Raw genomic sequence first — 20,189 nt, forward strand, 5'->3', positions numbered from 1 at the left:
TCAGGGGAAGTTTAACTAGAATTGTTGCGGCATCTGTTTCTGTAGAAATACTGGGCGGACCTGTTTCCATTTAACTGCCACCAGCCACCATCGCCGCAATCTGTCATTCTCTGTCCTGCAGGATGTCTGTCCTCCAGCTCGCTCTCAGCTGGACGAGCGTCTGTCCGCTCCTGGCTGTGCTCGCTGCAGCACCTGTTGCTCTGCTCACCTTCTGGACGGCAAAGCTGTTGGTGCGACATGCTTGGTACACACACAGGATGGCATGCTTCAGCAAGCCTCATGCCCGCTCCTGGCTACTAGGCCACCTGGGTCAGGTAACTCTTAGCAAATGGAAGTCTAACAGTTTCTGATTTGTAAAACAATGTCCGGAATGTGATGAGTGTTGAAACTATGGTTAAAAAGATTTGAGACTAATTTCATCATAACTGCACAGCTAACCTGCGTTCAGAGGGGAGATAAAAAACTTTCTGATGCAAATACACATTTGTAAAGGTAGATAAATATCTTTTGTTTGGAATAATGTGAATGTAAAATGTATGTTTTCCATCTCATATTTTGTAATTTTACCCTTCTTCCCCCTGCAGTGTTCAGACTTCCTCTCAAACCTGCACTTGTGTCTCTCAAAATTAAGATTTTAAACTTTATTGAACTTGAATTATCTCAAAAAATGTATATGTTCAAGAATTCTGTCTTGAATATTTTACAGCTGTGGAAATGAATTTAACTGCAGAATTCAGACTTCAAAACTGAATATATGACTTTTTATTTAGAGATTTATTGTTCTAGACTCTCAATCCAACTTTTTCTCCCCAAAATTTTGCTTCAAAGCTCCTCTAAATAAAAAGTTTGAGTGGACACATCTCAGAAAACAAAGATGCTTAAAGTATGTATGTGCAACTTTTCTGGATGTTATGACACTTCCTTTGTGGTAACATCCTCAGATGCAGAGCACAGAAGAAGGTCTATTGCAAGTTGATGAGTTGGTGCAGATGTTCACGTACTGCTGCAGCTGGTTCATCGGCCCATTTTATCACCTGGTCAGAGTCTTCCACCCTGACTATGTCAAACCGCTGCTGATGGCGCCTGGTATGACTCCGCTAGACTGCTCCCATTAGCCTGAGCTAAAATGAAAAACGCTTTCGTATATAAGTTTATTTAACCTGCAGTTTCTGGCCCATGTGTTCTTGTGACTGTCAGTGATAATGATGATATTGGAGCTGTTCACCATCACTTGTTTTCTGCTGTTTTGCTGTTGCCTCCCTGCAGCCAGCATCACGGTGAAAGACGAGCTCATCTACGACCACCTGCGTCCATGGCTCGGTCAGTGCGACACCTCTCCTTATTCATAGATATTCGACAGCATGGGTTCTTGCTAATGTGATATTGTTGCCAGGGCGACGAAACTATGTTGCCTTTATGTGAGGTTTTTAATTGCAATCTTGCCATATATTGCAGGGAATAGTCTGTTGCTAAGCAACGGGGAGGCGTGGTCTCGCAGGAGACGGCTGCTGACTCCAGCATTTCATTTTGATATTCTGAAGAACTATGTGACCAAATTCAACACATCAACAAACACTTTGCACGTAAGACAGTCACAAGCAAATGAAATCTTATCACAAAGATCTTAATGCCCCCTAGTGGGTGGATCCAGTCATAACTCCCCCTCTACGTATGTGGATGGGCCAATTGAAACAGCATATTCCCAACAATGAATATTAACATTTGATTTGTCAGACTGTGCAGAAAAGAAGCTGAGCATGTTTCTGTCCTGTAGGACAAGTGGCACCGCCTGTTGGTCGAGGGCACAACAAACATCGAGGTGTTTGAGCACTTTACGCTGATGACACTGGACAGTCTACTGAAATGTGCCTTCAGCTACGACAGTGACTGTCAGCAGTGAGAGCAATGCTAATATTTCAAACACATCCTGTATTTCTACTTTTGTTTTTTTTAAAATCCTGTTCTGTGTCCAGGTCCTCGAGCGAGTACGCGTCAGCCATCATTGAGCTGAGTGACCTCATCATAGAGCGCCGACAAAGGATTTTACACCACTGGGACTGGATTTACTGGAGGACCCAGCAGGGGAAACGTTTCAAAAAGGCCTTGAGCATCGTGCACAAGTACATGTTCCTTAAGAATATCTTCACTAAATTAATTTCATCGTGAAGAAAGGTAATTGCATGATAATTGCAGGTTTACCAGGGATGTGGTGCAGAAGCGATTGGCCCTGATTAGCCAAAACGGTGTGGCAGAATTGGCGGCACATAGAAAGAGAGATTTTGTTGACATCATACTTCTGACAAAGGTAGAGAAGGAGAAATAAAGCTGAATAAATGGGATGCAGAGAAGACAAAAAATGATAAAGATCTGTGATATGGTTTTACAGGATGAGGATGGAAAAGGGCTCACGGATGAGGAACTTCAAGCCGAGGCTAACACGTTCATGTTTGCTGGTGTGCTTTCACATTTTTACAAACAAAACATTTATTAGCCAATAGAAAGCTGCAAGAGCTGTCCATCTTCCAAGTGAAGAAGACCCACAGCAATAGTGAAATCCAGCTCACCAAATGTTGTTGATTCGAACCACTCAAACTAATTGTAATCCAGTTCTCTGAGGAGCAAATGGGAACTCAGTTGCTGTCCAGAAAATTGACCTTTCCACCTGTTCCCTCACAGGTCACGACACCACAGCCAGCGCTATCTGCTGGAGCCTGTATAATTTAGCACACCATAATCACTACCAGGAGCAGTGCAGACAGGAAGTGATGGATCTGATGGAAGGACGAGATGTCGATGAAATAAAGTGGTAAGAAAACACACCCAGATAGGAACATATTAGAACGGATGGATGGTTTTATTTGCGTGTGCTTTATTGGTCAGGGAGGATCTGTCCAGCCTTCCCTTCACAACCATGTGCATCAGAGAGTCCCTCAGGCTTCACTCTCCTGTTCAGGCTGTGACGAGGCGGTACATCCAAGACGTGAAGCTGCCTGGGGAGCGCACTGTCCCGAAAGGTGAGAAGAGTTTGCACAATGATCAAATTATCATCTGCCACAGTTTTTCCGCCTTGAATTTGGTGACAAAGACTTGAGAATGACTTCATGGAGATTTCTTCACTTTATGATCAGTTGTTTGTAAGGAGAGCTAGCAAAATAAGCCCAGCTAGCATGAGCATATTTAGCTCCAAATCGGCAGACAGGTGAAATTAAAAGAATATTCCTTATTGTTTATGATTCCAAAGGTGCCATCTGTCTGGTCAGTATTTATGGAACCCATCACAACCCTGCTGTTTGGACAAACCCACATGTAAGATTTTCTTTTTTAAGGTTTGTTCTTTTAGATCATTTCTTATTTTGCATCTTACTTTAGATGGTTTCTTCTCCTTAGGACTTTGATCCTCTGCGATTCGACCCCAAAAACCAGGAGGGTCTGTCTTCTCACGCCTTCATCCCCTTTTCCTCAGGGCCCAGGTACTGTCTTTATGATGGTGGAACCTTTTAGGCAGCTGAGATCTGATGAGCACCGTTTTTCTCCATTAGGAACTGCATTGGACAGAAATTTGCTCTGGCTGAGCTGCGCGTCGTTGTGGCCCTGACGTTGCTCAGGTTCCGTCTGTTGCCGGGGAACGACCCAAAACGCGAGACCCCCTTTGAAAAAGTCCGGCGTCTCCCCCAACTTGTCCTACGTGCTGAAGGGGGCCTGTGGCTTCAGATAGAACCTGTGACTCAAACCCAATGATGCAACAAAACACACAACTAAACATGGAATTGTTTGTTTTTTTCATTTGCAAATAATCTATAATTGATGTAAATCAATGTAAAACCAAACTCTTTTTAGTATTTGTGGTTGTACTCATACGAAACAGTCACCGGCTCCATGGAAATGACCAAATCAACACACTAACACCTTTTCCTCCACATATTATTGCTGTCTTTCATGAACACAGTAAAAACCATAATTCAGGTCTGATAGCAATGTTCACTTGTGGTTGAGTTTAAATGAGCAACTTTAGATCTACCAAATAGACATGCACTTATTTTTTTAGGCTTTGTATCTTTGCAGCAGGTGCACCAGCGACACCATAATTGGAGGACTCCACCGTCACAGACGTGGTCACTCGAGCTTTGTAGCATGAAATGTTGTGGTTTTTGTGGCCTATTTTTTGTGAAGTTAAAGAACTAGGGGGTGGCTCACTTGTACTTATTTCTGTCTGTTGTTTAATCTCTATCAGAAACAAAAAGCACACGCATTGTTGCCATTTTTAATGTCAGGAGCATCTTGGCAAAATAAAAAATAAGGAAAATAAAACTACGTTGAGTTTTTCACTTCCTTTCCTCTGCAGTGTGGAGGACAGCAGCAGCGCTCTCCTTTGCTTCCTGCAGTAGTACTGATGCTCTTTTCTGCATCTACGACAACAAACAAATTTGGGTTTGGGTTTGAGCTCGCTGCCGCGTTGAAGCCCACATGCAAAGGATTTGACTGTTCTGCTAAAAAGGCTGCAGCTAACGTAAAAAGGGAATGAATGTCCTCACGGATGCCTTGAAGTCTTTATCTGTGATGTCTTTGAGGTTTATGGTGACGTTGTAATATGCACCAAAAACAGCTGCCTCCAAAGCTTTAGCCGCCACCTAAACAGGAAATGCAGTGAAGAAAAAACAGAAATCCCAATTAAAATCTGTTGGGTATTTGATCTGTAATTCTTTACCATATATAGATAATGCAGCATTCATACATTAACAAGATTACTCATTTAATTGTTTATGATTCGCAATTGATAATATACCTGAGCATCAGACTTGCAGGCGATGTTTCCATACACAACCATTTCTTTCAAATAGGGCCAGAGGACGTTGATCCTCTCAGCCAGGGCCAGCGGGACCCCCACTGCCTGCTGCAGACCCTCCTGGATCGCAGCCTGACGCCTGATAGACCAGCACCATCGTTAACATACAAGCACACGTTTGCATGCACATAACAGCCTCGTTTACAAGGTGGAACATTCAAGGATCGCTGCTACACAACTTTGGGTCTGCATTATTGTAACAGGGGATAATTGATGTTTTCTAAATTGCTGTGTTACAGTTGCAGCCCAAGGTGTAGCAGAGTTATTAATTAGTGTGATTAAAATGATTAAACATTTGATCAAGACCATCAATGTGTTGTAAGATGTTTAAAAATGACCTTTTTATTTCATCTTCTGTGTTCTTGGGCATTTTCAGAGCTGCCTGCAACAAAAAAAAAGATAAAAAGAGTAGCTTAAATGCAGATTTCCTCTGAGCTGTGGAATACTGCTGGAAGAGCTCGTGAAAGGCTCTGTGGGATCTTCCTCACCATGTAGCTGTTGAAGGCAGATGCGTCCGTGTCCACCATGAGCAGAAGCTCGTTCGTGGCCTGATGAAATGGGGGAATCAGCCTTCGCATCACACCATCCAGGTTCTCAAACTGCCTCTTCCCATATGTCATTTGCCCCACCATGGCTCCCAGTGCTGCCCCCTGGACCACAAAAGAATCACAGGCACATGCTTGGAGCTACTGGAGCTCCTGTGGAAACACATTTGTACCATGGCAGCGACAGCGGCAGACACTGATCCTCCACCGGGAGCCGCCGTCCGAGCTCCCACACTCTTGACAAACTGCTGCATGGACAGAGACACCAGGCGGCTCTCGTCCTGTGGTTTCACCATGTACCTGGACAGGTTTGAATACCGCTCAGGTCAAACTGGGTGCAAACACTTCATCTGCCTCAGGACTCGGGTTAAAGAATCTCTGATTTCTCTCATGCTGCCATAAACCAACCGGGTGAGGGCGCATCGTTTTGTGGTGAAACTCACTCTATGATCCTCTCCTGGGGGTTGAATGGACCGAGAGAGTCCAGGCCAAGTTTGCTGATCACCTGCACATGGATGAAAATCACACCGCCGTCCTTTAGTACTTAAAAAAAAAAGAAATGGGAAAAAAAGCATGATGAGTGAATTCCAACCAGCCGGATCTTGTGCTCTTCGTCCACAATGAAGAGTCCGTCCCTTTGGATGTAGAAGTCAGCGGAGTCCAGAAGAGCCTTCAGAGGGATCAGACCTACGATCTGAGAGCCGACCACTGGCAGTTTCAGGCCCTGAACAGACACTCAGCAGTCAGTTTCCTTTAAAATGACTCCAGGGGCAGTTTTTGGTACATTTTTAGGAAACTGCGTTGTTATGGTCATACCTTGGCGTCCCTGCAGATCTCCTCGTACACCATGTGCAGCGACGTCACTTCGTAGTCCAGGATGTTGGTGGACACCTGAGCGATGTTGGCCTCGTCCAGATACCAGCCGATCCCCTGCACCTTTGTCAGCACTCCCGGCTGTTTCAAAACAAACGTCAGTCCAGATCAAAGAAGCTGCACGTAACACAACGCAACACAAGAAACACTAAAGCGACTCCCAGCATGCACCTGGTCTTTCCCTCGACCTTGCTCCCTAATGTCTAGAGCGATACGATGAGCCTGCTCCTTGGTGCTGATCAGGTTCACGTTGTAGGCAATGAGGAATTTGCGCGCACCGGTTACCGTGGCACCCCAGGATGGCACGAAGGTGGCGGGACCAAAGTCGGGGGCCCAAGCTTCAATTTTCAACTGAAAGACAAATGCAATAAAAGCAAAACAAAGAAAATGACCCTCCAGGTCTTCATCTTTATCTGGTTGCATTCTGATTGGTTGCTGGCCTCTCACCTTCTCTGGCAACGCTTCGTATTCTCCGGCTCGGACCGATGGCAGACTCCTCCTTGCTTCTTTTCGTGCTGCCTCTCCATAAAGATACACTGTTGTTGTTGTTGTGTTGAACAGAGGAGGTTCACACGATTAGCCTCATTGTTGTATGTTTGTTTTTTAACCAGATCAGCCAAATTTCATCGTCTCACCTGGAATGTGAAGCATCTCTGCGAGTCTCTTTCCAAAAATATTGGCACAGTTGACACAATCATCCATGGAGACATTCTGGACGGGGATGAAGGGACAGACGTCCAGCGCTCCAGTCCGAGGGTGCTCGCCTGAATTAGCAACACACACATTCATCTTTTCCATGAGCCAATCGCATCACGGCCTTGTTGCAGGACGCCGCTCACCAGAGTGTTTACTCATGTCAATAAGGGTGAAGGCCTGTCGGGCGGCGTTCAGTGCCCCCTCCACCACGTCCTGCGGGGACCCGACAAAGGTGTAAACCGTTCGGTTGGTGGAGGCTCCAGGGTCCACGTCCAGCAGGCTGCACCCTGAGGTGTCCCTGATCGCTGCAGCAATGGCATCGATGACCTAAAACGGGAGAAAAATAACATCGACGATAAGATAAAAAAGATCCATTTCAGAGATCTTGAGTCCTTCTTTTTGGAGGAGGGGTCTAAAACATGTCCTACAAGACGGGCAACTTTCTTACTTAAAAAAAGTGGCCATCACTTGCAGATAAATACTGAAAATATGGAAAACAAATGAACAGGAAGGTTTTACCTTTTGGTTTCGGCCCTCAGAGAAGTTTGGGACGCACTCCACCAGCCGAGCCATGGCTCCAGAATGAGCAACAACCTCACGGTCCACAGGTCAATCCTACGGCCCAAAAAAAGCAAAGAATCCACGGCAGCAGCCCTGAATCATTAACAGTTGTGTAGCAGGTTTGTATGTAGGTCAGCTGATGGTTTTTGATCTAACATTAGTTGACAGATGTGTATTTATTTTTTTAAGTGTTGATGAAACAAAACTGCATTTCTGCTCAGCCGGGGTGGGGTGGGGGGGGGGGGGGGGGGGACACTTTCCTGTCTCTGGACACATTCCTCGAGGTCTCCATCAACACGATTTCTTCCTTCACACATGCTTAACATCCTTTCCCTTTGGGGGCTGCAACTGCTCTCAAAGATATCTTTGGTGTCTTATCGTCACCTGGAATGGTAACTATTCAGTATTAAATGCTGACACATCTCACACATCACCAACATTTTCATTGATTAAACCACAGTGCGATATATATGATTTTTATATTTAATTAAATGTCATTCATTTTGTTAGCTTTGACTTTGATCCATTGCTATTTTTCTGTCTTGTGTTGTTTGTGCAGCGGACGACTTTCTGCCCTCAATTTGCATTGTGTTGTGTTGTGAATGACTGAAGATCAGATAAGGCAGGTATCTCACACACACCACTCTGCTCTGAGCAGACATGCGCCCTGAAGCTGGGCAGGAAGGTGCAACACCAATAAAGCCCCCCAGGGAAACAAAATGCAAGCTATTGAAAAACCACTGAGGTGGGAACTAATAACAATGAGGAAATCATTTTGGGCAAGTTCATGACGATGTCAAAAAAATGTTTTCTGTATTATTCTCAGAGAAAATTAACTTTTAAAAAGTAATTAAAAAGTAGCTTGGCTACATTTGCCTGCAGTCAAATATTAACTATATTTAAGTCAATATTTCCTCCCTTCCGCGCAGCATAGCTAACGTGCTCACACATTATCCACTAACGTCGGTGGACATGACAGCTAATTTGTTTTCTTCCATTTACTCCAAATAGTTTTTACCAAAGTTTCAAATTTTGCTCATTTTTCTAAATTTCCGTTCTAACAATCTTACATTTATCCACCAATTTTGCTGTTTATTCATGATTTAAGGGTAGGCCTCTGTGTTTGAGCAGTTATCTAATGTTGGATTTTTGAAGACAACTTCACCCGTTATCTTAATGGAGTATTTTAAAAAAAAATATTTATGATCTCACTTTCTTAAATGTTACTGGCAAACACAACAAGTTTATGACTTACTTAGTTTTTGCTCAAGGATTTTGTTGTTAATAGTCCACCATTTTTGCTTTAACAAACATGAGAAAATCCATTTGTGGTTGACTGTCAGTGGAACGATCAAAGCTCAGGGTCACGTAAATAAATCCCTCTCAATGTTTCTCTCCAGTGACAATTTAAAATTCCCTTTTTATTGCTTGTTTTTGGAACTCCATCCTTTACCAGTCCAGTTCCAGCAAACACAATCATTAGTCATTGGATGACTGACAGCAGATTGGTACTGATCGGAAATCAATCAGTCATTTTTAGCTAAGAACATTCTTAGTTGCTGTGTCAGGGAGCTAATTTCACATCTCTTTAACCCCTGTCCCCCCCCAACCCCCCTCAAAAAAGAAATAAAGAGGTAGAGTATATTAATATTTATAATAATAATATTTAATAAAGGGACCGAAACACGTGAATGTTTGAACTTTGAGCTTTTTTATGACTGCCTTTACGACACACCATAACACAATTCCACCTTATTGTCTTGGTATTTCCTCCATGCTCCTCAGCCGCAGCTGAACCTGAATATTATGAGTCTGTGTATTCAGTTGGATCACAAGTCTGCTTCCTGAGTCTCCTGAGATCTACATTTCTTCGCCAAGATGACCTTTTGGTTTACGGTGATTTTCAGCCTGGGTAAGAATCTCTTCTGACTGGATATGAGGTTATTTGTAGGTTACATTACTAGCTTGTTTCATTGCTTTCAAACTTCAAGTGAGGCTTCCCATCCTAATTCCGTTGGCTTTGGGTGTTTGGGATGTCGTTGCATTGTAATTTTCCTGCGGATTTCCAAAAGTCATTATTGCTCTGTATTTAAACTCAACATAGTAACAGTTAAACCATATTGGGCATGTTTAAGTGCAGTTTTTAAACTTTGTAGGCATTTTTTAACCGCTATTAACAACATGTCTCCTCACAGCTGTTACGCTGGCAAACTGTAAAACTGAGGCACAGACAGCACCTTCATCTGAGCAAACCACCGGCACCAACATGTCCTCCGCTCCCATTTCTACATCTGCCACTATTTTTGTTCCTTCTACAACCACTGGCACAAGCAGTCCTCGTGTCCCGTCCAGTGATCGTCCCCAGAATGAGTCTACTGCAAATACTACGACTAACTCCATTACCATGGCACAAACTACTACTACTTTTTATAGTTCTTCTACTTACACTACTAACTCTGCAAAACCAAGTACTAGAAATTCAACTAATTTTGTTACTTCATCTACCACAAATATAACTACTGCTGCCATTTTTTCTCCTACAGAACCAAATTTTCTTACCGATTCAGATGATTTTTTAACTACTATCACAGGGACAAATAATGCTACCACTTTGCCCCCTATAGTTCCAGGTATTCCTTTAACTCCACCTGTAGTTACTACAGATTTCCCCCCTCCTGATACTACTCCCAATACTTCTATTGCTACCACTTTGCCCCCTATAGATCCAGATATTCCTTTAACTCCATCTGTAGTTACTACAGATTTCCCCCCTCCTGATACTACTCCCAATACTTCTATTGCTACCACTTTGCCCCCTATAGATCCAGATATTCCTTTAACTCCATCTGTAGTTACTACAGATTTCCCCCCTCCTGATACTACTCCAGATACTTCTATTGCTACCACTTTGCCCCCTATAGATCCAGATATTCCTTTAACTCCACCTGTAGTTACTACAGATTTCCCCCCTCCTGATACTACTCCAGATACTTCTATTGCTACCACTTTGCCCCCTATAGATCCAGATATTCCTTTAACTCCACCTGTAGTTACTACAGATTTCCCCCCTCCTGATACTACTCCAGATACTTCTATTGCTACCACTTTGCCCCCTATAGATCCAGATACTCCTATAACTCCACCTGTAGTTACTACAGATTTCCCCCCTCCTGCTACTACTCCCATTACTTCTACTGCTTCAAATACAACTACTTTTACTTCTGTTGCGACAACTCTTTCTCATACTACTTTTGATTTCCACACGACTCCTGATCCTTTCCCCGGCAACAATATTACTACTGAGCCAAGTGTGATTACCCCCAATATTACTACTCCACCCATTACCACAACCAAAACCACTGAGAATATCACTATACATATTCCTACTTCTACTACTAATACCACCACTGCTACTACTACTACCACATCTACTACCACTCCTACTAATACCACCACTGCTACTACTACTACCCCATCTACTCCCACTACTACTACTACCACTCCTACTACTACTACCCCATCTATTCCCACTACTACTACTACCACTACTACTACTACTACCCCATCTACTACCACTCTACTACCCTACGACTACTACTACTACCACTCCTACTAATATTACCACTCCTACTACTACTACTACCCCATGTACTACCACTCCTACTACTACCACTCCTACTACTACCACTACTACTACTACTACCACTCCTCCTCCTACTACCACTACTACTTCCCCTCCAGTTCTAGTTTGTGTAAATGGGATATTGTTCAATGGTGTCTGCATCTGTCCTGATGAGTGGACCGGAAAAACGTGTTCAGACGGTGAGTTAAGCAACAGCAACTCACCCGCAGCTAAAATTCACACAAACATAGTTTATGGCGTATTCTAATGGAAACCTTCCCAACAGAAAACTTCTGCGAGAAAGAGATGGTTGCTTCGTTTTGGTTCCCACTCACTCCTATCGGTCTGTTTGCATATTCAGATAAAGTGTGTGATGACGGAACAAGTAATGGTGAGTTTCTTCCAAGTTAACATCCAATTATATGGACGTCTGTCGCCTGTACCGTATAACACACTTGCCACAACCATCCTTTCTACTCAGCTGGTAAGCCAATTGCTTCAGCCAGATGCACAAACAGGACCGGACGTCCACGTTTTGAGGAACCACAGATTCTCGACTGTGGGCAGACGCTTACTGACATACAACAAAATGTGAGAATTAACAGGAAAATGCAGAAAAAAAATGTTAATGAAAAAACAACACCCCCTTTTTTTTTTTAGAGCAAACAGTCACAACAAATCAGGCTGGCAAGAAATAAAGCAAATTTCTTCTCCACCTTAGCTCACCAACTCAGCGAATATAGAGGCGCTTGCTAGCAACACCCAAATCCTGACCTCCGTCCCTCAAGAACTGACACCAGATAACATCACAACGGCTGCTCAGATTGTCCAAACACTCCTGGTGTCCTCCAATGTCACCGAGGTGAGTGGAGTGACAGTGAAACCAACGGCAAATAAAACCCACCAGATACTGTAGCACCAGAGCGTCTCTGCTGGTTTTGTGACATACGAAAAAATGTTTACATACCAAAATGTCTGAGAAGCTAAAATTCTGTATTTTAAAAAAAAATCATTTATATTCATTTATGTGTGTTAAATGTTCACTTTGCAGAATGTCAGGCTTGCAGCCATTGCTACAGTTAGCCAGCTGCTAAGTGCTAATGAGACAGATGACACCAAGCAAAACAACGCAACTCTTGGGTAAACAAAGCTACTTTGGTTGAAATCATGTCTTATATCAACATTTAAGCAGAATATCTGAGAAAAGAAGCTCCGTTATTTAAATTCAGCTCAGCTCAGGTAATTCAAGAGTTTATCTCGCGATGCAGATGACGCTAAAGTGCTTGTCTGTATTTTTGCCCCTTATGTCCAGTCTCACAGTAACTTTGGACAATCTCTCGGTGAGTCTTAGCCTCAGTCTCAACACCTCTGCGTCTCAGGTGGTTCAACCGAACCTGGTGGTCCAGTCGGCACAAATTCCTGCTGTGAACACTCAGGGAGTCCAGTTCACCTCGTTCTCAGGTCTGTCGGTCACCATTTTGTTTGGTGTAATTCAACTAGATTTGATCAGTAATGTCCAGCCTCTTCACATGACTCAGTTGAAGAGTCCAAAATCCATATCCAGGTCCTTGTGGTGGTTTTATTGTTTTCATAACCCATCATGAGTTCTGCCAGGCAGATCGTTTACGAGCTTGTTTGTTGCTGTTTTTTCTGGAAATGCTCAGGAACCGAAAAGGCAACGGGAATATGTTTGAATTGCTAATAAATGAATTGGTTAATTAACAAGTATGCCAATTTACAAACATTTAACCTTTTCAAGTCATTTTTATGTCTGTTTATTGATGTTACACTTGTCTCCTCTCTAAATAACAGGAACAGCTGGTACTTTTAGTGCTAATAGAATTGAGCTAAACGTCAACACAACATCAGTTGTGGTGAATGAAGGGTCCATACCTGAAGCCCTGATTTTTGTGCGATTCCCCAAAGGTGATTTAATTTATAGAAATATACTGCTGCTGCTTAGGCTAGGCTACGCGAACTCACCATCCCTCACTCTGTCTGCTATTGTGCCAGAAGAAGCTGCCGTTGAACGAGCGACGCCATCAAACGTCTCGCTGGGCTTTGTTCTGTACCAGAACGACCGTTTCTTCAGATCCAGACGCTACAAAAGGCAACGGGCCACCATCCGAGTCCTGTCAGGGACCGTCCAGGGACCCCTGGTGCCACAACACTTGGAGATGATGTTCAGACCACAAGTAAGGATGATGTTTGAAGCAATTTTTTTTTTCATTTTGGTCCATTTCACCCGATCTTTGAATGTTTCATTTTCAACCACAACCACTAAATTTCAATCTAACATTTATCAAATGATTGTCTTTGCAGTGTAAGCTAAAACAAGGTCACTGCGCGGTCGAACACAAAGCAATAACACATACAGGCATAGCTACAGCAACACACGCCCCATCTCTGCTGCAGTTATCTACCTGATAACCTATTTATTGTTGAAGCGAATCCCGCATGTGTTTATGGTCACTGGCAGGTCAAACAAAACCAAATCAGGTCAGGTTGACGTCCACACGTGACTCAATCTACCGCGGTCTGCCGTTTCAGATGATTAATGGGACGTCTCTGTACGAGTTTGCCTGCGTTTTCTGGAATTATGAACTGAATGACTGGAGCACAGACGGCTGCTCTAAAGGAAACACTTCAGACGGTTTCCTGAGGTGTTTCTGCAACCACACCACCAACTTTGCAGCTCTTTGGGTAATGATCAACTTCAGAGCAGCATCACATATTATAAAAGGATGTTTAAAAGAAAGAAAAATCACATGGTGGTGACAGTTTGATTATTTTTATGTTGCAGTCGTTTAGAGAAAACTATGAGTATGCACAAGCCCTGGACTGGATCTCCACCATTGGACTCTGTCTCTCAATCGCGGGGTTAGTGGTGACGATTGTTCATCACCTTGAATACAAGTGAGTTTTACCAACGGCATATGTGATGCACAAGACAGAACAATTAGGGGGAAAAAAGGCGGCTGCCAAAGCCTTGACATCCAGATGTTAGCTCACTATTTCACAGAGGCACCAAATACACAAAAACAGTAGGAAAAAAAGTCACGAGTAGGAAAACACATCACCCTTGGATGAGCATTCCTAAAGCTAGATGTCGTCATTGGTGTACGTGTGCTCGCTGGTTAAGTTAGCATCTGTTAGCTCATGGAAGAAGACTCTGATCACTGACAATGATGCACAAAGGTTGTCATTTAAATCTGGATATTATGCACGTGTGCTATATTTTGTGTGATTAGCTTCTTCTTCTTAATTTCTTAGTTTTTGCAAATTCTCCGGGGACTCAAAAGGAAGCGTCAAGGCGAGGGTCGTGCTCCTCTGCATTTACATCACCCTGCTGGCCTTCATCATCACCTTCCTCTCAGGAGTGAGAAACTACAGCAGACAGTACGAAATCTCCACGGTGCCCGACAGGGAAACCAACACAGTGTTGCTCTCCGAGGAGTACGTGGAGCCAGACACGGGGCCGTGCACGGCGGTGACGGCGCTGCTTCACTTCTTCCTGTTGGCCTCCTTCTTGTGGAACTGTGTGTACGGCACCCAGCTGGTGCTGCTGCTCCGCAGCTTGCACAGCAGCCTGCCGCCCTACTGGACCAAACTCAGTCACGCTGTTGGCTGGGGTAAGAATTTCAGTCCTCTGGCTTTTCTTCTGCAAAAAAGTAGTTTTCAAGGCTTGTTTTCTTCTGCTCCAATTATATATGCTAACGAAGCTCAGATCAATTCAGTATTAGCTCACCCATCAAGCTCTTATCAAGGACTTATGTAGGATTTGGTTTAACTAACAGCACTTTGAACTTCTGCCTCCTGTCAGGAATTCCAGCCGTCGTCACGGCGATCACGCTGGCGATAACTTACAGGGCAGATGATCCTCTGGGATACCGTCAGGAGGAATTGTGGGTGCATGACTGGTATTTGTAACATTTGAAGTGGTAATCATTTCTAATTTTTGACCCTCATTGACCCACGTAGCTGCTGGCTCGCGGCTCTGGATAAGGCTAAACGCTTTGACTACCGGAAGCCGATGTTTTGGGGTTTCCTGCTTCCAGTTGGACTGATTCTGATCTACAACATCGTCCTGTTGGTCCTGACCTCGATGACGACATGCAAGACAAACAAAAACCTGCAAAGGTGATGCCTATTATATTTCGTCAACGTAAAGCCCAGCCATAACACCCACTTCCTGTTTCCTCAGCACCAAGCATTTGTCTCTGAGGAAGAAAGTCCTCATCAGCTTCTCTGTTGCTGTGCTACTTGGCCTGTCCTGGATTCTGGGCTATCTGGTGCTTGTGACCTCTGGACAGCCCCACCTGGTCTTCAGCGTCATCTTCTGCATCTGTACAACCACACAGGTACCAGCCAGTCTGCTCTGGGAGTTTTGCCACCATTTAATGTGATTTTTGCTTGGGGTTTTTCAGTGCTTATAATAATTTCAAATTTAATGTTGTTGGAGGACACATTAGCATAGCTTAGTTAATAACTCAAGCAAGAAGGAAGACAGAGAAAATGGACCAGGAACCAAATGTTATTAGCTTAACGAGGGGTAAAAGATAAATAGTGAGTGTGTGGAACCATTAGATGAAGATATTAATCTAAAGGTACTGCAGAACTCCTGTTTTAATGTGTTTTCATGGTTTCTTTGAAATTTAAGGTTGCTTCAACCCCACTTACTAACTCCTATCCATCTGTTTTCAGGGGTTCCAAATTTTCATCCTCTTCACAGCCAGAACTCCATCCTTCAGAAAGAATGTGTCCCTGTCACTTCAGCGCCTAACAGAGGTCAACAACGAGCTCCATGGCAGAACGTACCATCTGTGGAAGAACCTTAAATCCATGAGCACCTCTGAGACCTACAGAGACCTTGAAGACCATTACAGCAAATCTTTAAGGCGGTAACATCAGGGTCCCCCCACCCCGACTGCAGGATCCTCAAAAGAGCAGGGGTTTTGGAGCTAGAAATATTGTTCTAATATTTCTATGTCAATGTTAATGACTTCAAATGAACTGCAGGACTTGCTGCAAAAACTACATCTCCCATGATACCTTGGAGCCGACTTTGGGAGGTCTTTTTTTATTTTAAATCTGATAATACAAACTGTGAAATGTATTTTTTTTACCATCATGTTTTAATAGAATAGAAGAACAAATCTGTGAAAATACAACTGAAACAAACGCGATGATATTGTGCTAACACTAGATGGCAGCAAAGCTAACTAATATGCCATCACGCGGTTCCTTCACAATAATAGTAATATTGGGGGTAATCACACTTCACAATCGGTTAAACATCCTTAACAACACTGCAATGGTACACTGGTCCAATAGATAAATAAAAGAGACACATGACTGTCCCACGGTTACTTCAAGTCAGTCACACATCAGACAGGTTAAAAAATAGTCATAATTGTGAACCAGTTTCACAAATTTTGTGGAAATGGAAATGGCAACAGGTGGAAATGAGAAGCAACAGGAAAACAGCTATAGGGCCCTGTGGGTGGGCAACAGCCCAGCAGCAGGACCGAGGCGACTTCTAGAACCCTGCAGAAGACCTCCAGGAGGCTGCTGGTCTGCAGGATTCAGTCCAAACTGGCATAAATACTTTCAAAATTTGTCTTTTTTATGTTCTGAGATATAAACTCTGCAGCTGTGAATAGATCAATGTGAAACCAAAACATTGTTCAGCTTTAAATATGAGATATTTATTGTGATTAAAGTGGTGTTTTAACTGTCTGGTAGTTGAATAGCTGCAGCCACTAGAGGGCGCAAACTGCACTAGTTGAGCAACATCCTGGTAACTGATAGTGCACGACTGACTCTTCTGCTTCAAACGTAACTTTAGGAGTCAACAAAACAGATAATTTGGTTTCTTATTGTAAAACTGACTATGGGAAACTTGAGTCCCAACTGCTCCCAGCCCCGGCTCAGCAGGGACCCCTGAGGCCTCCAGCAGGGGTTTCACATGCACAGTTCACACAAGTCTCAAGAGTTCAGCAAATGCTGCACCATGGAGCTGGTTCTCCCAGCAGGAGCCATAACCAGGATCTGATGTGACTCCACCATCACTGACACCAGCACTCAAGGTCATAAATGCACTTAGTTTAAAATTTTTATAAAATCTAAAACAAAACCGATTGCATTATGTGGCAGCTGTGCAGCCGATGTCAAGCTTTTACTTATTCTTGGCTGTTTTGAAAGTGCTACAAATGCTGCGCTAGTTCGCTTTAGTTGCCGCTACTGACAGATTTATTTATTTTTTTTTAATTTTCACAGTTTGCACACTCTTGGAAAAAAGAATTAGCAGTAAAATGTCTCCTTTCTAAATCAATGGCATGTTTTTAATGAAGGCCCTTTGGCACCAAACATTCACAGGTTTCCTGCCACCAGCGTCAAACTTCATCAGTTATGTAACCCATGAGTCAAGACAACATGAAAAAAATGGGATTTTAATTCCAAGCTGAAGGATCAATAAAGCTCAGGATCAATGTTCCATCGAAAGCCGTTCCTCAAACTTTCCCCCCAGATGGCAGCAGAAGTGAAAAAAGTCCCAACATCTGGAAGAAAATGAGCTGATTTTAGTGGAAAAGGAGGCAACTGCTGGTGCGTCAGAGCTGCTGCAGCTGACCGAAGGTCACAGCTGAGCCGATCAAACACGAGGATTGATCAGCACGGATAGCAGCAGCAAAAATATTCCACAGAAACCCAAACTGTTAACTAACACCAGATCAATGCGATCGTTTAAACGCGAAAGCAGCAGTGAAATGTCAACAGTACAGAAAGAATTGAAGATTTAACATCACAAGTTCTGCTGCCACCATATTAGAGAGGAAATTCTGGCTTCGTAGTTTGGTTGAGAACACATTTCACTAGCTGCCTGTCAGCTAGCGAGCCAGCAACACTCAACGATTTTATCAGGACGTGCTATAAAATATTCATGTGCAGCAGAAAAACATTTCTCTTCCAACACAATTAAATGTATTAAAACTTAAATAAAATCAAATTATGGCCGAACGCTTGATTGAAACCTAAATTAGCGTAACTATAATTATTCCAGAGGGGGAGTTTAAAGATGATAAAGAGAAAATCTCAGTTAAAGTACCTCAACCTTGTACTTGGGTGCTTTGGCTCAGCTTGGTTCTGTAAAATACAACAATCTCAGTGTGACACCAAATGTAGCAACAGTTAAGTTTTATATCTGTTTTTGGCCGTCGATTCCACTGAGTCACAGTCGCTCATATCCAACTAACAAATTTTATTATTTTTTTTTAAATAGAAAATTCCCACAAATTATAACGCAGCGTTAGCGCCAAGAGAGACGAATGCAGCCTGAATGCAGCTCCACAGCTGCAACTCACGTCTGATACGGACCAAAAAACCCCCCAAAAAAAGCCAAATTAGTGACAATAAATCAAGAAAGGTGAAGTTAGGGTGAGGAGTTCAGGGTAACTGGGATGAAAAGGGAAAGTCCTGGCTTCTCCTGGTTTTTCTGAGGAGGTAAAGATCCTCGTTATGTCACTGGAGTCGGGAAACACCAGAGAGGGAGAATCCCACACTCACAAATCAACGGCATCAAACCGGCAAACGCCAAGAAGAACCGCAGAGAAGCACGGAGAGAGAGAGGGAGAGGGGAAAGATTGATGAGGTGAGGAGGTGAAGAAAGATGGAGGGACACTCTGATGGAAGGAAACTGGGGCGGAGCTCAGTTTTAGGTGTTTCCTGTTTCTCTCGCGGTGAGTCATCAGAATACTCTGAGGGTTTCCCACTGACTCAGCGTTTGGCCCCTGGGCTCTGTTTGTTGTGGGTTCTCACAACAGTTACTGCCGTGCACGCGGCCGTGTGTGCTGCCATTTAACACGCACGCGCGGCGCTGTCATTAAACAAGAAGAACCGTCATGATTTAGTAACCCTTGAACCATAAACCACAGCTGCTCGCTGGACTTTCCCCTCTGGAAGCTAACGGCGGCGGCATTCCAAGAACACTGAGGAACTTAAAGAAGTGTTCAAATCTGAAGATCAGTGAGATCTGGAGATTCATCATCCGGAGCAATGACTGGCAGTGTTGCAGGATAATTCATGAGCACAGATCACATATTGATTGTGCCGAGGATGCTAGTTTTGCTAGTTTTTAGGCAAAGTGCAGCTTTAAAAACACCTGCCGTGTGACCCTAAATCTGGCCAAACCTGCTTTTACTGGACTCCGAGCCGTTCAATGAAGGCAGCAGGTCCGAGCCTGAATGGAGCTGAGACTGAAAGCGTCGCCGTCACCCTCTGACCTCACGTGCTGCGAGCCTGCCACCCCCCACGTGACCCCACAGGGCCCCCTTTGTAAACAACAGGCTTCAGAACAACTTCTGGTAGAACGGTTGGTCGTTGAATTTTAACCCTGCAGCGCCACAGCACAAACACGACAACATAAATTCACTTGAGTGCGAAGACCCGGTGGTCCAATAAACACAGGGGAAGTGTGACAGCATCAACTTATTATTACAACTTTTAAAAAAGACTCACAGTTTCCAACTCCTAAATGTGGCGACAGCAGGGCCTGGAAAGCTAAATATCAGCTCATTACCGTTGCAAAATAACTGAAGTTACACAGAACATGCAAACATATACAGCCAACCACACAAAACGCTATAGTTGTGCACACCAAACCTCAAAATGAGCAACGCAGATTCATCAATGGGCACAAAACCCTGCAAATCCGCACGTTTTTCACTGGCGTGGTCATTCGCCGCGATAGAAACGTTGAGGTTTGTGAGTGGGTCAGGTGGTCTACCCTCAGACCCGTGACAGGCAGTCACACTCAGACGCCACAAACAACTCCTGAATGTTCTGCGGCATCTTCAAACACACACAGCAAACCCACAGACCCGGAAACACATCACAGCCGCACTCACAAATGCAACAACCGCCGCACCGGATGAGGCCCAAACCCGTCCAGAGGCCGGAGGAGGCCAGGCCGGTGACAGGAAGCAGTGTTCATGTTATAAACGCATCCTAAAGCGAGCCGTCCAACCCACTGCAGGGTGTTAGGTTCCTCTGC

At 43.8% G+C, this 20,189-nt stretch overlaps 3 protein-coding genes across 6 annotated transcripts in view; 2 read left to right on the forward strand and 1 right to left on the reverse strand.

Annotated features, from left to right (window-relative positions):
* The first annotated feature begins 76 nt into the window (after window positions 1–76).
* Window positions 77–4,685, forward strand: LOC130522903 (cytochrome P450 4F3). The gene is made up of 13 exons (XM_057027782.1): window positions 77–314; window positions 942–1,086; window positions 1,267–1,320; window positions 1,456–1,583; window positions 1,775–1,896; window positions 1,974–2,120; window positions 2,194–2,305; window positions 2,387–2,453; window positions 2,677–2,806; window positions 2,881–3,014; window positions 3,242–3,306; window positions 3,388–3,470; window positions 3,540–4,685. The coding sequence occupies exons 1-13, from the start codon at window positions 123–125 to the stop codon at window positions 3,736–3,738; spliced, it is 1,578 nt and encodes a 525-aa protein (XP_056883762.1). The 5' UTR covers window positions 77–122; the 3' UTR covers window positions 3,739–4,685.
* Window positions 4,248–20,189, reverse strand: part of ftcd (formimidoyltransferase cyclodeaminase) — a 28,664-nt gene continuing 12,722 nt past the window's right edge. For all 4 annotated transcript variants that reach the window (XM_057027778.1, XM_057027779.1, XM_057027780.1 and 1 more), the window contains exons 3-16: window positions 7,477–7,572; window positions 7,101–7,284; window positions 6,897–7,025; window positions 6,709–6,797; window positions 6,433–6,612; window positions 6,205–6,342; window positions 5,981–6,112; window positions 5,832–5,893; window positions 5,562–5,688; window positions 5,332–5,493; window positions 5,182–5,225; window positions 4,784–4,922; window positions 4,533–4,628; window positions 4,248–4,406 (exon numbers count right to left, since the gene is read on the reverse strand). In XM_057027778.1, the coding sequence (XP_056883758.1) occupies window positions 4,323–4,406; window positions 4,533–4,628; window positions 4,784–4,922; window positions 5,182–5,225; window positions 5,332–5,493; window positions 5,562–5,688; window positions 5,832–5,893; window positions 5,981–6,112; window positions 6,205–6,342; window positions 6,433–6,612; window positions 6,709–6,797; window positions 6,897–7,025; window positions 7,101–7,284; window positions 7,477–7,530 (1,620 nt within the window). In that variant the 5' untranslated portion in view covers window positions 7,531–7,572 and the 3' untranslated portion in view covers window positions 4,248–4,322. The remainder of the gene's footprint in view (window positions 4,407–4,532; window positions 4,629–4,783; window positions 4,923–5,181; window positions 5,226–5,331; window positions 5,494–5,561; window positions 5,689–5,831; window positions 5,894–5,980; window positions 6,113–6,204; window positions 6,343–6,432; window positions 6,613–6,708; window positions 6,798–6,896; window positions 7,026–7,100; window positions 7,285–7,476; window positions 7,573–20,189) is intronic.
* On the forward strand, window positions 9,232–16,877 carry LOC130522897 (adhesion G-protein coupled receptor G7-like). Its single transcript, XM_057027767.1, is given in 17 exon segments — window positions 9,232–9,430; window positions 9,714–11,094; window positions 11,096–11,340; window positions 11,427–11,531; window positions 11,622–11,731; window positions 11,862–12,002; window positions 12,192–12,280; window positions 12,453–12,601; window positions 12,953–13,066; window positions 13,154–13,335; window positions 13,691–13,843; window positions 13,944–14,056; window positions 14,414–14,772; window positions 14,964–15,045; window positions 15,122–15,280; window positions 15,345–15,501; window positions 15,845–16,877. Coding segments are annotated over 17 exon segments (3,774 nt in total). The 5' UTR covers window positions 9,232–9,396; the 3' UTR covers window positions 16,046–16,877.

Source organism: Takifugu flavidus, chromosome 3 (genome assembly GCF_003711565.1).
Source record: "Takifugu flavidus isolate HTHZ2018 chromosome 3, ASM371156v2, whole genome shotgun sequence".
NCBI classification, from domain to species: Eukaryota; Metazoa; Chordata; class Actinopteri; order Tetraodontiformes; family Tetraodontidae; genus Takifugu; species Takifugu flavidus.

Bases quoted from the DNA above. Each gene is read 5' to 3' on its own strand.
- LOC130522903 (XM_057027782.1), top strand. From the start codon at position 123: ATGTCTGTCCTCCAGCTCGCTCTCAGCTGGACGAGCGTCTGTCCGCTC. The intron at 1,584-1,774 runs GTAAGACAGTCA...TCTGTCCTGTAG, and splicing joins CATCAACAAACACTTTGCAC to GACAAGTGGCACCGCCTGTT. The intron at 2,306-2,386 runs GTAGAGAAGGAG...ATGGTTTTACAG, and splicing joins ACATCATACTTCTGACAAAG to GATGAGGATGGAAAAGGGCT.